General features: G+C 45.7%; 1 protein-coding gene across 3 annotated transcripts in view; it reads right to left on the bottom strand.

Annotated features, from left to right (window-relative positions):
- Positions 1 to 710: 710 nt before the first annotated feature.
- The window catches only part of SARAF (store-operated calcium entry associated regulatory factor), a 258605-nt gene continuing 243873 nt past the window's right edge, over positions 711 to 15442 (bottom strand). For all 3 annotated transcript variants that reach the window (XM_069626165.1, XM_069626166.1, XM_069626167.1), the window contains exon 6: positions 711 to 4782. In XM_069626165.1, coding sequence (XP_069482266.1) covers positions 4757 to 4782 — 26 coding nt within the window. In that variant the 3' untranslated portion in view covers positions 711 to 4756. The remainder of the gene's footprint in view (positions 4783 to 15442) is intronic.

The following is a 15442-nucleotide window of genomic DNA, read 5'->3' as shown; positions in this document are numbered from 1 at the left end:
AATAACAGATGTGTGGGTGTAAAAACTTCTAATAGGCACTTTTAAAGTCTTCCAAATGTCATAGCGTGTCAGTAGTAGAACTTGGAGACACAACATCCACTTACATGGCGACAATCTAAATACAGCAGATGCAGCTTTTCTGAGAAAGATGCACCTCATTGTGGATTTCAGTTAAGACCCCAAAGAGTAAAGTATTGTACAACTAAGAACTGCTTAGAAGTGACTTTAAACGATCACAAAATGCTGTGCTCACGGATTGAGAAAATGTGCATGAGCAGAGGTTTAAGGATTGCTTACGTACTGACTAAACTCTTTGACGATACTAGGAAGCATTATTTCCAGTGTCCTCATTTGACTTTTATAACCAAGGTCTTTAATAAACAGTAATCGTGCACAATCTAGAAAACTACACGTAGAGGAAGTAATGTTGTCGCCAATAAATGAACAGGTCCTGTAAAAAAAAAATAAAATAAATAAGTCTAGGAAAAAAGAGAATAGAAACATTGGCTACTTTAAACTCATGAGTCAAGCGGCGCTCAATTTACAGGTCGCAAAACCTTATCCAAGGTGTCAGAAAAGTTTATTAATGTGCACAGAGAGCATTCCATACAAAAACCTAAAACAGCGGCCTCCAAAAAGCTACATCTCCTTGCACCAACACCATATTCAACCACAGTACTCTGGAAGAACAAAAAAATACAAAAATAAAATGCATATTAAAATAAACCATTTCTTTTTCGGGAAGCACGATGATGCAGATTATAGTCTCTCAACAGATCATCAATGGAGCCAACAATTTCACAAAGCTTTAAAACCCATACACCATAGATTGCACAACAAAGCCCAACTTCTAAAGGCCTTTCCAAGGGCTCAAGAGGCAAAGGGTATTCTGCCACCTGACAACCACAATTAGTGAGTCTAAAGAATCTCAATTTTCCTGTAAGCAGCCATTGCTGCAGGTCAGGTCCCATTGATCAAGTAGGCGCGGCACTTACTTGTTATTGTAGCCAGTGAAAAGATGCGCTTGGGTTGCATCAGAAATGTAAAACTAAACAAATCTGCCAAGAAGGTGAATGCATGCCCTACTGATACTTATGCGGCCGTACTTGAGGGCACATTTGAAAATCGACGTTCATTAAGTGCCCACATGTTATCCAGCATTGAACATGTATTGCTAGGCAGATTGTCGAGTTCACAGGGTTGTGCATGTGTGCTTGCTTTTGGAGAATAGTTGTGAAATTCTCTGTTTTGTAATGTGTGCTATGTGGTACTGGCAAAAATGCTAATGCAAGAGAGGTGGTGACATTTATACGCCGTCATACTTACTGGCCTACTGTGCCAGTGATATGTGTACTGGAACAAATAAGCCATTAAAACACCTCGATTAAGATGATCAAATGTTGCCACCCATGGTAAAAACGAGCAAATGCAATTAGCACAGGTTTTGCTGCTTGTGCAATGTGCAATGAACCAAATGGCGTTTGCCCAAATCGATGTTCCCTAAAGCTTTTTGTAATGGAGTTTTTTCTTCCAGCGTGCTGGAGTAGTAGAGCATATAGGGCTGGCTCCAAATGTAGCTAGGACCCTATTATGTACCATTATCAACCAAGGCAAGAAAGCCGAATACAGAAAATGATTTTAATTTTGTTCTGCTTATGCAATAAAAAACAAACATAATTGTTCATCCACTATTCCAATGTGAAAGATCCGATTTTGGTTTATTTTACTGCCACACAGCCAACAAGCTAAAAAGTTAAAGTATTTCATTTCTGTCTGCCCTTGTCTAGACATCTATATGCAGTACTTATTGAGGAAAAAACAGTTTGATCCCTTCCCAAATACACAAGCAGCAAGACTGGTATGACAACGTGCATTTGCTCAACTTTTAGCACCAGTGCAAATGTCAGATAAAATGATCCAAGTGTTTGAGGTGCTATACAGTGTGTCAGTCCCTCAATCTGATCTAGCATTGTCAAGTTATCTTACTAGCAGGTGGTAATAGTCAAAACATTTTTACACAGCTATATCTGCAAGTGCCACCAATGAAAGTTAGTACTTTTGCCAGACTAAGGCTTTCCTTGTGTTTTCTTATATGCGTCATATCTTACATTTCACAAACAAAAGCAAAAGCACTGAAGATATCAATGGGTCTTGGAAATGCTTAGCACGTGTCCCAGAGAAGGGCACATGATACCAGGAGTTAGCCTTTCAAGATGAGAACAAAAGAAAAGCTAGCGAGAAGCAGACTATCATAATACCTACATGCCCTCCGACATTCCCAGCACAATGACCTTGGTCGACAACTCTCCCTCCAATCCAATTTAATCACAATTTTAGTGGAGATCATAATATGTATTTAGCAAGCTCATGTCATGATCGGTTCTCGCAAACACATAATCGTAGCTCAGATGTAGAATGAAGACTGATGGAGTTGATGGGTTTGTGATGGGGGCATCGCCACCTCCAGACCCTTTGTGGCAGCCTCTCATAGGTGTAAAGTGATCTGCCCTCCTATGCTATTTCTTTCTCGTGTCGTGATCTCAAATTGAGCCATGCCCTCAGCACGGGCAAAGGATGTCTATCTGACCTCTGTACACAGCTATAATAGGGTTCTATGGTCAGAAGTTGGAAGGTCGCCTTTCCAGTTAAAAAGTGCTCCTCTCAGATTGAGCAGCATGCTTCAGGGGACTGCCAGATAACTAGCAATTGCGTTGTGATCATGTAGGTACTTTGAGGGGACCGGGAGGGGATAAGCAGGGATAGAGATCTGCAGGGATGGCTCTTAAAAAGGACATGGGATTTTCATAGCGGTCTCCTTTTCCATCTCTGGTGGCATCACTGACTATCAAATTGTTTTTGGCGTTATGAACTATCTAAAGTATAGGTGTAGATTCCTAGATGTGCATCATAAATTCACAAAATCTTAAATTCAAGGCAGAACACAGTGGGAATGTTTCCAACTTGCTTGAGACTTGGCCTTGATGCATACACTCCTTTTATGTGTGCATTTTCAATAAGCACTACTATGTGGAATGCAAATCTAACACCACACATTCTGAAAATTAGTCTTGCAGCAAATGTTTATCTGGATAGCATTATTTTACCAGAGTCTCAGCAACTCTTGAGGGTATTGTTGAGGTAATGTATTCAAAAGGTTAGGTTATGTGTGCTGCTAAAGGTAAATTAAAGTGATGCTGTAGCACACGTCAGGAAGCTTTAATAAGGACTCGCCTAGGCTCTGTCCTCACCAACACCACTGCATGCCCTGCAAACTACTGGTTGCTAAGGCTAGAACATTTTGGTCTCGTACTGCCTGCACACAAAATAACAGGAGAGCGTTGACAGTAGCGCCTACATATTTTGAGCAATGGAAAGGAAGGGGCTAGTCCATCAAGCTACACGTTTATGTTATGTTACCGGGATTTATTCCACGCACCGGTGTCCTTTGCACATTCCCTAGGCACTCTGGTCGAATCTCAAAGACAGGACATTTTTGTATTTCTTACAGTAACCAAAATCCTGGTCTTCCAGGGATTTATATTTTTGGAACTTAACAGATTGAGGTTGCCTTCCTTTAAGCTTCATCAACACTTCAAGCAGACTCAAGCCCAGATGTTATGTCAGAAAATAGATATATCTTTTAACATTGTACACTGCACCAACAGCACAGGCCTGATTTGAAAATATTTTGCAAGTACCCTAGATGAATGCCCCAGATTTACCTTAAGATGCTTCATGCAAGTCTGTCACGGAGTTTGTACTTTACAAAAAACCTAAGTACTAAGCTCTTTACACCATTTTCGTTCACCCACTGAACTCTAGTCACGAGATCTAAACTTCAAGCGTAAAACGTTTGTTCCAACCATCACATATTCAGTGCATGAAATTGAGAAGCAGAGAGGAGTGGCACCTCTAAGTTAGTCTGTTTCAGAAAAGAAATGCTGGAGGAAATGCACACGCCTAGACCACCCCATCTTCTTTCAAATCCAGTTCACATCTACATTTTTCAACAATACAATAGAAACTGCATTTACTACCTCAGTGCAATACCTGCTATGGTACACAAGTGGCTCACGATACAAAACAATTACAAAGCACCAACTACAGTTTATGTGTTACCTCTTATACCGTAAATGAAATATGCGCAGTAGAGCTATTAATGAAATGCAAATGTGGAATACGTTTTGGCGTTTCCTCGTGGTGGACAAATCTGCACGCACATAGAGGCAGTATATTTGACCGTTTTCTGCTATATTCATCATTCCATTGATGCTTCATTCCAAATTCATCACACTGGTACTTCCGTCAGTTGATTCATAGTAGACAGGTCTCTGCACTCTGGTGGCCGATTTGAAGGAGTTTTTAATAATGTTTATGGAGATATGACCTTAGTCTGTAGTCAGAGAGAAGGGTCCTAGGAGCTAACTTGTTTTTTAAGTAATAGAGCTGCAGATCATTTTCGGAATCCACACACTCACAGCAACACAAATCATAACTTGTTGTAGATCACATAGTGGTGATTCTGATCACTGGCAAGATTAAGATTACTCCCCTGGGCATAAATCAAGGAAAGGAAATTAAAACTCCCACCAATCACTTTTTTTCCAATTTCATGAACAAAAACCCTTCAGGATACGCATTGATGGTACCATAGTTTTATCGATCTTAATCATTAGAAAGATTATAAAATATATTTATTAAGGCCAAAATAACATTTCTTAGATATGGTGTCTCAATGACGTCCAGGTTCAGTGTTCTATCTTCTTTTCGTCCCACCAAATCCTAAAAATAAAAGAAAAGTCATATAAACCAAAAGGAGCACTTTTTTTTTTTAAACTCTCTTTATTAGCATTTTAAACAGAAACTACCAAAAAAAACCCTAACGTTACCACTTTCCCCACCTCCATCCCCCCTTTCCCCCTTCTTCCCTTAACACTTCATTCCCAACAACAATAACTGCGCATTAACCCCAGCCCACCCCCCACCTCCCCCCTCCAACATCCAAATCCACTATCCAATGTCCACTCCGTCCTCTGGGTCGTAGCATGCAGTCCAACAGCAACCATAAGTCCTTTGTAGGGTAGGCCGGCCTACCACCCATCCCCCTGCACTTTGGTTTTAACAAATAATTTAACCAAGTACTGCAGAGCAAAATAGACACTTCCAATTAGATTGACTGCTACAACAAGCACCGCTACGATACCCTATACGGGGACAGTGTGCTTTCTAAAACGACCTCCTCCGTAGCCCAATACCCAACTTGCACTGTAGGTTAGTCCATCAAAGATGTTTCAGGGGTGGCATTCCACTGAAAGGTCTCTGCCTGCATCCAGGAGAAGGGAATACTGCTAGATGCCACCACTTTTGCTCCAAACAATGGTACTTACTCACCAAATCTGAACACTTTCCAGCAAACACTAACTTGACCGTACAGAAGCTGGAAGCTTTGTGGGCACCTCTGGATTCCTCTGTTCCCAGACACTCTGATAGGCCACTAACCACCTTCGTTTTTTTGTGGAAACATCCCTATTGTACTTCACCAACTCAGGTAGCCGTACCTTCAGGAAAACAGAATCTGAGCCTCCCTAGAAACTGAGTGTTCCCCACCCTTCTTTCCACCAACCCATTACCTGGTTCCTGAATGGCACTCTGAACATCTCTTTGTTCCCTCTTAGTGTTTCAAAGCATGCAACAGTATACAAAACACCCAGCAATAAAAAGAGTAAAAGGTGAAGGTTACACATCGTAGTGACTGTTGGACTCTATTCCAAAGTCCCCTTTCCCCCACACTTTTGTGATGTCCATACACAGGTGATGGGACCGGAGCCTTTGTGCCGCAATAACCCTCCATTTTGGAAGCAGGAAGTGAATGCATTTGCTGCAAAGGCCACGCTCACCCTGGCCCAGCTTCTCTATCTCAAATGCCAGTTCTTTTTCCATCTGCTTAGTCATTTCTAGGAGTAGAGTTGTGTGAAGAATCCGAACCATCCCTCAATAAAACCCTGCCTGAAGTCTCCTCCCAGGTGGCCATGCAGAGGCAGATGCTTTCTGATCCAAACTCTGGGGGTGGTGTACATCGGGAGGATCACCCAGGAGATAGGGCCCAAGATGGTGAGGAGAACAGTATTTGTCCTTTGAAAGGAAACACCTTTTGAGTTGACAAAACAGGTTATGGCACATTGCCATTATAATGTCCCTGATTTACATGCAATTCCTGTCACCCCAGAGTACAGAAGAATCTTTAAAAGTATACCAAATTAAACACCCTTCTTACTCCCAAGGGTATAATAAAAAGGTACATGGAAATGCGGTCTTAAATACATTACCTTCCTATATAACACGTTCTAACAGTCCATCTTTTTATATGAGTTCAGGGAAAATAAACCTACTCTTAAACTGAACTCAAATGTTAAAAGAAACAACTTTGTAGAAAGGGACTACAAGTCCCAGAATCCCAGAAGTACTGTGATGAAGAAGAGGGCCGAAGAGGCATGCAGGTGCCTGAGTCAGACAATTGAGTCTAAAAGCCCACACCTGAAGGAACCTGGGAGGCATAAAAGGTGCCGTCATTGCAAGTCAGAATTAAGGAGAGTAGGAACTGCATTGTGACTGGAATAAAAGTCGTAGTAGAAGCAGAAAGAAGAAGGCACAAGGCTGGCAAACCAAGCAGAAGTGGGAGAACAAGAGGGATGTCGGAATGTGGAAACAACAGATTTCATCTGTGTGTTGTAAGCAGGTCATGTTACCCCAACCTCTGACATGCATCGGCTGCGCAGCGGAAAGCGTGCAGGAGAGCAGTCTTTCCTCATGCAAGCCTGATTGCTGTGTTCTGAATGTGCTGGAGACCGAGGCAAGGAGCAGATACCAAGCTGTGGGTCTCAGGAGTGAGAGGGGGCTCCCGAAACATGTGGATGGACCAGAGACACTTTTTTTTTTGATAAAACATTTCATTGTATTTTAAACAAACAAATACAGCAACATAACACATAGAGGGTCGTCAATTGAGTGCTGTCAAAGTCATACCATTATTCAATTAGAATTATTCATGATTCTGTAGATTACATTCTCTTTACAAGATAAGAGTATATCAGGTTAGCAGAATGCCTCCCTATAGTCCACTTTGGTTGTGCAGTTTAGGCTGCGTTCTAGTGGGCATCCTCCCATTTCTGCCATATCTTCTGTGCTTTCACAGGGCATCCTCTAGCAGCATACACCCCGCGCTCCATTGTGACACAAATGTCCACGTCTGTCACCTTTGTTCATATTTTGGAGCTACATCGGAGCCCCATAGTTGCGCTATGTACCTTTTTATCAGTGCAGTAGAAGTAAACAATAATAACTTTTCATATTTGGACAATTCATTCCCATCATCCACGCCCAGCAGCAGCAATTTTGGGTCTCTGGGGACTACTTTGCCCATAACTCTCGATAGTTAGTTGCAGCACTCCTGCCAGACTCATTGAATGTGGGTGCATTCCCATAGAATGTGGATAAAGGTGCCTTCCTCGGTTCTATAGCGCAGGCAGGCAGGATCATCTATCCTTCCCCATCTATAGAGCGCTACTCTAGGATAGTATATCAGATGCAGTATCTTTAATTGGATTAGCCTAAACCTAGACGATATGGCTATTTCTCTGGGAAACATTAGTGCGGAGACCCATTCTTCCGGCAGTATGGTGCCCAAATCATTTTCCCACTTTGCTTGCAGGCTTGGCAGCTCAGTTGTGGCAAAGGTTGTTATTGCACTGTGAAGGATCAAGGTTATTTTGTGTTTAATTTGCTCTGGGAATAGTTTGCGTTCCATTTGGATATATTCTGTCAGGCTGTCTAGGTCAGGGAGGTGGGTCTGCAATGCGTGCTTCAGCTGGGCGTAGTGATACTGTTCGGTCTGCGGGAGATCAAAGCAGAGGGCTAGTGTCGCGAATGTGATTATATTGCCATCCTCCATGAAATCCCCCATCCTCAGTATCCCATGCCTTGCCCAGGTAGGCCATTTTGGGAGTCTATTCACTTCTGGAAGATTTTCATTGTTCCACAGTGGCTGCGCCTGGGTTAGTTTGTGTCCCCATCCCACATAATGGTGTGCATCTGCCCATATGTTTGTTATGTGTGATTGCATGGTCGGATTGGTTGTCCGGGTTTTCCCACTATAAAGTTATTTCATGATGGGTTTTTCTCAGATGTCGGGTGCCAGTTCTCTATTGTGTGGTAGTGAGGTGTCTCCGTGCAGGTTATCATTCACAACTGCCATCTGACTGGCCCAGTAGTATGTCTGTAGCCAGGGGAGCCTGATCCCGCCCTCCCATAGGGATCTCTGGAGGGTGGCAAGCGCTAGGCATGGATGGCCTCCACACCACAGCAGCTTCCTGAGTGTTTGGTCTATTTTACGAAATTTGTTTTGTGGGATGTATAGTGGAGCGTTTTGTAATACGTATACGAAACGGGATAGGGCCATCATTTTGAAGAGCGCTGCTCTACCTAGGAGTGTCAGCGGTAGGGCTGTCCAGTGTCGGACATCATCCGCAAATTTCATCGTCACCGGGTGCAGGTTTTTCAGTATGTAGTCGGTAAGTTTGTTTGTAATTTGTATACCAAGGTATCTAAACTGTTCCCTTACTACTCGGTAGGGGCATTGGGCTGGCAACACAACCTCTTCCTGTTTTATTGGGAATAGAGTGGACTTGGTCCAGTTGACACGTAGTCCGCTGAAACCGCATCTTTGCAACAAATGTGTCACTATAGGGCAGGATCTTATTGGATCTTTTAGGTATATCAGCAGGTCGTCCGCATATAGGGACACTTTGTCCTCCCACTCGGCCGACGAGCGAAATCCACTCCATGTCTCTGTGGATCTCAATAGCTCAGCAAGGGGTTCGATATCTATTGCAAAAATCATGGCCGATAGGGGGCAGCCCTGTCTTGTCCCCTTCCCTAGTTCAAAGGGGTCGGATAGGTGTCCATTCACTTTTGTTGCTGCCACTGGATATGTATACAGCAGTTTTACGCAGCTCATAAATTGCGGGCCGAAGCCCATTCTGTGCATTATTTCCCAAATTGCCTCCCAGTAGACTGAATCAAAGGCTTTTTCGAAGTCTATTGCAAGCAGGGCTAGTGGGCCTTGGATGGTGGGTGCTCTCTCCAAAGCAGAGTACAGCCTATGAATGTTCATTCGGGTAGATCTTTGCGGCATGAAACCGCATTGGTCTGGATGAATGTTGCAGTTGGTTGGCCAGTGTCTTTGCTAGTATTTTGGTTTTGGTATTTATAAGGGAGATGGGTCTATATGAGCTACATCTGTCTGGGGGTTTGTCTGGTTTGGGTATAACTACAATAGTGGCTTTCCTGAGATCCTGTGGTAAGGAGCCCTCTGTACATGAGGTTTCAAATATTTTCAACAGGTGCAGTGTTATTTCATTCGGGCCCATTTTCTTCCGTACTTCGATTGGGAAGCCGTTTGGACCCGGGATCTTACCGGATTGGAGGTCCGCTATGGCTGTGTTTAGTTCGTCCTCTGTGATATCTTTTTCTAGCAGGGTTATCTGGTTGGTTTTAAATGTAGGAGGGTGATCTCGGATAGGATTGATGTGTCTATAGGGGAGGTTGGTGTACTATATAACTCAGCGTAGTAGGGTGCGAAACCTTCCGCTATGTCCCGGTCCGCCATTATCGGCTCCGAGTCTTCCACGCTAATCCATCCTGACCTGGCTGAGGCCCTCATCCCTGCGCTCCAGCCAAGCTAGCATCTTGCCCGCCTTGTCTCCTGTCTCGTATACCCTGGCGCGCATTGCTGTGTGTGCCTGCTTGGCATTATCTAGGGCTAAGTTTTGCAGTTGTTTTTGGGCTAATTGTAGCATGCGGTGTGTCTGCGGCTGGTCCTGGGCCAGGTGAGCCGCCTCTGCGCTCTGTACCCCCGCTTCAGCTGCTCCGAGCGTGCTTGGGCGCCTTTTCCTGTGGGCTGCAGTCCAGGATATGATTTCTCCTCTTAGCACCGTCTTGTATGCCTCCCACAGCACCGACTGGTTCTCCACGGAGCCCGTATTTAGCTCGAAATAGGTTTTTGTGGACTCCTGGATTTGCTCCACTAGGTCTGGGAATCCTAGATAGTTGTTCAACTGCCAGCTGGGCGGAGGGGCTGGCCTGTTAGTAATAAGTTCCAGTATAAGAGGGGAGTGGTCGGATACACCCCTGGGTAGTAGTTGCGCGCTATTCGCTTGGTGGAGGTTCACTACTTGGAGAAAGAAATAGTCTGGCCTTGATAATGGGGCATGTGCTCCAGAGTGGTGTGAGTATTCTCTTGTGTCAGGGTGTAGATGTCTTCATACGTCTTTCAAATCTAGAGCATCGGTGAAAGAAGCGAGTTTGGTGCGTTTAGAGGGATTCCTTGTGCGGATAGGTGTTCGGTCAAGTGCAGTGTTCATGACCTTGTTAAAGTCTCCTCCTATTAACATCAGACCTGAGGAGTCGCCGGTAACTATGGGTGTTATATCGTTAATTAAGGAGGACAGTAGGGTCGGTGGAGCGTAAACTGCTAGCATGGATATGGTACGTTCCCAGAGATTCCCAGTTATGTACACAAATCTGCCCCCTGTATCTTGTGTTACAGATAAGAGGGTAAGTGGCAGTTTCTTGTGTATCAAGATAAGTACCCCACGGGAACCCGTAGTAAAACCAGAGTGTACTGCTATACGATAGTTGGTTTGTTTGAACAAGGTACAGTTTGTGCCCACCAGGTGTGTCTCGGTTAGGAGTACGGCATCCGCTGAGTGCCAGTTTAGTTGCTGCAGTACTAGGGGCCTTTTTAGGCTGCTACCAAGCCCGTTTACATTCCATGTCATGATCCTGATGGATCTGGCGGTGTTCCTATTGGGAGCCTCCGTCATTCAACTCGAGGGATAAGCGCATCGCCGTTCATTGGCTGTGCAGTATTGTGATGCCTTGGTAACCGTATATTGGGAGTCGTGCTGTGTTTGTTTGCTGTGAGACCCATGAGGCATTCTGTACTCCTTGCATCGTGACATTTTGCGCTATCAGGAGATTTTGCTTGACAGAGCTCTTGGACCCAATAATACCCCATGCATACCAACTCCATCCCCTCCTCCCCATACTCCACCCAACCTGAAGTATCTGTCGCCTGAACAATAAAGGACTTCTGTCAAGAACGGACAGTTGTCAAACTAAACATTAACTCATGTTGCGTAACCCAGTTGCTTCTGATTACTTTCTGAATAAGGAAGCTCTCGGGGGTGATTCGCCAGGGGCCGGCAACTGTCTGTGGTTTAGGAGGTGGCCGTTGCGTTCTTTGAAGTAGGCTTAGGTGGCATGCAGGTGTCTCCTTAGGGAGCGACCGGGGCAGCTTCTTGGCTTTCTCCACGTTATTCATCAGCCATCTGTGGGTCTTCTTCCTGTGGTGGTTGAGGTCGTGCATGCGGTGACCTGTATGGACGTGGTCTGTTTCGCCCATCATCTCTTCTGCCTGCCGATCTCCAGTCTCCTTCCAGGTGGTTTCTCTGCCCAGTCCCACGCTTGTTTGGGGTCCGTAAAGTGTATGGTCATACCATTGTGTTAGATTTTCAATTGCACAGGGAACAACAGTCCGTATTTTACATTCAGTGTCTGCAGACGTCTTTTGAGCGGGTCAAAGGATTGCCTTGCCTTCTGTACCTCTCTGGTGAAGTCCGGAAAGAAAGCGATTCTAGAGCCATTGTAAGTTATGGCGCCTTTGTTTCTGGCCAATTGGAGCACTGCATCGCGGTCCCTATGGTTCAGGATTTTGGCGATTACTGTGCGTGGTGGTGCTCCGGAAGTTGGTCTGCCCGTTGGTACGCGATGGGCTCTCTCAATGGAGAAGAATTTTGAGACGGCTTTTGGTGCGTATAGGTCTGCTAGCCAATGCTCAAGGAAAAGTTCCATGGAGGGGCCTTCAGTTTTCTCGGGCAGGCCAAGAATGCGAATGTTGTTTCGCCTTGAGCGTCCCTCTCCCTCCTCTACCCATTCTTCCAACATTTTCATGCGAGTTAGCATGCTGTTCATTTGTTGACCTATTGCTCGCAGGCCATCTTCCGCCTCCGATATCCAGGCCTCTGATTCTTCTCCTGTTCGTGAAGTGAGTTTCTTCAGGTCATGTCGCAACAGGGATACCCCGTGCTAATGTTGTCCATTTTTTTTCTCCATAGATGAACGGGAGCCGGCGATGGCATTCACTACGTCTTTGAGGGAGAGCTTGCCGTCAGTGTCCGGTGTGCCAGTAGACTCATTTTATTCCGGTGGGTTGATTGGAGCAGGTGTCGTATATTGTTCCATTTTACTTTGTGTTGTGATTTTCCTGCTTTTGTCCTTGCCCATGTCCTGGCCTCCGGTGGGCATCTCCCGCTGAAAACAATATTTCCTCCCTGCGCTTAGCAGTTTTGTTAGTAGGATCAGTGGTTCAAGCCACATCGGGGGCATCTCTGCGACACTGCAAGCTGGAGCGTCTCAGTGTGTTGGTGTATGTGTTGGTACTACTGTTACCCCTGGTGGTCGTTGTGGGGACAGCGCCACAGCCTTATAGTTTATGCTTTTTTGTCAAGCTTCCGTGCAGATATTTTCCCCAGGTCGACCTCTGGTTTGATGACTCTGGCATGTGGGTGGAATTCCACGGGTGCGCTCCCAGCGTGTCCTGTTGGTGTGCACACGGGACCGGTGTGTTCTGCTGCGCTTCTATCCGTTCTCCCCTCAGGCGCCGACTGTGTCAAGCAAGTAGGGACAGTTTCCCTTCCCTCCGCCTTCCGCTGCTTATGATAGATTTTGGGTCCTGCTCTTGTTGGGCGTGTGTCTTGTCTGCTCCTTCCTTTTCCTCCAGCACGGACCGTTCCGTGTCTTTTCCACCAGTTGTGGGGTATTGGCCCATTCAAAATGGCAGGGGCTCACACGTTGTCTCCCTTCATTCAGTTGCCTCTGTGTTCCACGCGTCCCGCAGCTCGCCTAGTATGCGCTCCCAGCAGATTGTAATGCGGCCGTTGGGTTATGGTGGCCGCGGTATTCAAATCTATATGAAACCGGGTCCGCCCTCCTTTTCTTCTGCCTTCACCGGCTGGTCCACATTGAGGAATCTAGACCCTCGTTGCTAAGCCAGTTGCAGTGTAGGCCAAATTCTGCCATTCTGCTCCCACACAGGCATTGTCCTGCGAGCCCCAGGCTGCTGCTGCCTGTTTAGCTCTGACAGCCCCCAGGAGTACCTCTGAGTACGCTGCAGTGCGCGCGGCCAAACAGTCCACAGTTCACTTGCTCACCTTTGTCCCGGCGGGAGGTCCGCACCAGCACCCACAGACCGGGTCGTTTCCAGTCCCCGTGGCACTGTGCAGACCACCGTTCCCTCAACGCCACAGGTCTAGGTCAGTGACGCGTGGCGCTCCGGTGTTCACAGTGGCTTCTACAGGACTTTGCACCGTGTGTTTCTCTTCCAGTTCTTAGCTCCGGCGGCCAGCTTGTGTTCCATGTTCGGCGTCGGCAGTTCCCACTTTCTGCGGCATATAATGCATAATCCTCTCTCCGGTTAAGGCTGATATTGCAGCGACCCATTGTATGAGGGTTCCGCCGCCAGTAGCTGCTGTTTGTCTCGCAGTACGATGCCAATTTGCAGGATAAAGGACAGAATTTAGTTGACGGCCCGGGAGCGACAAGGAAACACGTCTACATCGCTCGCCTGCAGGCCACGCCCCCCCCAGAGACACCTTCCTGAAGGAAGGGTGTGGGTCCTTAAAGCAGCCAGAAGCAGAAGTCGAGGTGGAGGTCATAGAAGCAGTGTGACCCACAGAGCAAGCGTTGAAGAAGCCGGTGAGTGAAGCTCAGCATTCTAATACCTTGTACAAGAATTACTAGCAAAAGTATCCAGTCCCCAGTTTACTCGCATACGAGTAAAGCAAGTAGTGGTCTATTAAATCTGAAGTACTTGAATAATGGGAAATGTAGCACTCGCGTGTAATTGAAAAGGCAGTTAACTTGTGTAGAAGGAAAAGACTGCTTACATCCCTTGTTCACTATTCCAAGACTGTAACTGTGAAGTACCCGAGTAATGGAAAATGTAGCACACGCGAATGAAACAGCCATTTACTCGTGTCAGAAAAAGAATGCTGCTACCATCCATTGTTCACCATTATACAGCTGATACTATTTGAAGGAGTGGTTGCGTGCTACCAATTAAAGGAATTGAGCGTTACAAAGACCATTGCTGAATATCTAATCTTATACAAACCATTGTTAACGTTTTTTATTTCCGAAACTACAATAAGCAGAGATCGCGTGCACCTAATTGTAGTTCCCAAAGAAGGACTGAATGCTATCTTCACCTTACAAGGGAATACAATTTCATAGCAAACTAACATCTTTAAACTCTGAAAACTATAACATGGAGTCGTTGTGTGTGCCTAATTATGATCTCCAAAGAAAGAGTATTCCATTCTCAACTTCAACAAGGCATACCTTTCCCACATGAGAAGTTAAAGTGTATAAATCATTGAAGCAGAGACGGAGCATTGCCCAAGCCAAGAGTCTTGCCATATTAACAACAATATCAACCATTCTTGAAGAGGGAAAGCAATCTAACTGTACTGGAAAGTTACTAACGGTTAATTGGCCTATGTTACAAGTGTGCAAGCATTACCGCCAGCTAAGAGTGGCACCAAGGCTTATGGGTAATTACTTGGGTTTGTAGTTGGCAGAAAAGTACAGGTAAAGCTAGGGAAGGGAAACAGGGCACTTGTAAAGACTATTTGGAAGTAGATATAACATGTAGTGCCAAAGACTGTGGAAGAGAGAAAGTAGTAAGCCTAAAAGGCAAATACAGGTTACCATTGTGGCAGACAGACAAGAGAGGCAAAGAGGCTGCCCCTTTCAAAAAAGAGATATTTAGAGGAAGAATGCCTTGCCTACCAGAATGTGTTGAAGTACTGTTAAGAATATCTTGTCGAAGACGGTCTAAAAGACTAAGGGCTTCATCACAAGTCCGGCCCTAACCCTTAAAAGCGTTGGTAACGGAATTAGCGTAGCCTACCCTGCTGCGCCGGATAATGCGCCAGCGCAAATACAGCCGACTGCAAAAGCAGCCGGCACCATTACAGCTGGCGCTATCTCAGCGGGTGATGTTACAGCCTGCCACATGAGGCGCAAATACAGCAGCCTCACAAGTCCATGTCTGGTGCAATTAGCACCAAAAAAAACGGTGCAAATACCGCTGAAAACACGGCACTGTTAGCTACAGCTGCCAGCTGGAGGTAACTGAACACAGGTGTCCGAGATGAATCCACAGGTGATCCCAATTCACCCCAGAGGGCTACATAAGGTACGCTTCTACCACAAACACTGTTTCCAACACCATGCTGCCACTGTGGGCTGGGACAGGCAGCTGCTCATGCTGCGCCTGGAAGCAGAGAGGCAGGACAACCAGACCAGGGCACAGGGCATACAG

This window comes from Ambystoma mexicanum, chromosome 6p (genome assembly GCF_040938575.1).
Source record: "Ambystoma mexicanum isolate Mex_15411 chromosome 6p, UKY_AmexF1_1, whole genome shotgun sequence".
In the NCBI taxonomy this organism is placed as follows: domain Eukaryota; kingdom Metazoa; phylum Chordata; class Amphibia; order Caudata; family Ambystomatidae; genus Ambystoma; species Ambystoma mexicanum.
The sequence above is the reverse complement of the archived record's forward strand: the minus strand, read 5'-3'. Positions and strand labels throughout refer to the sequence as shown.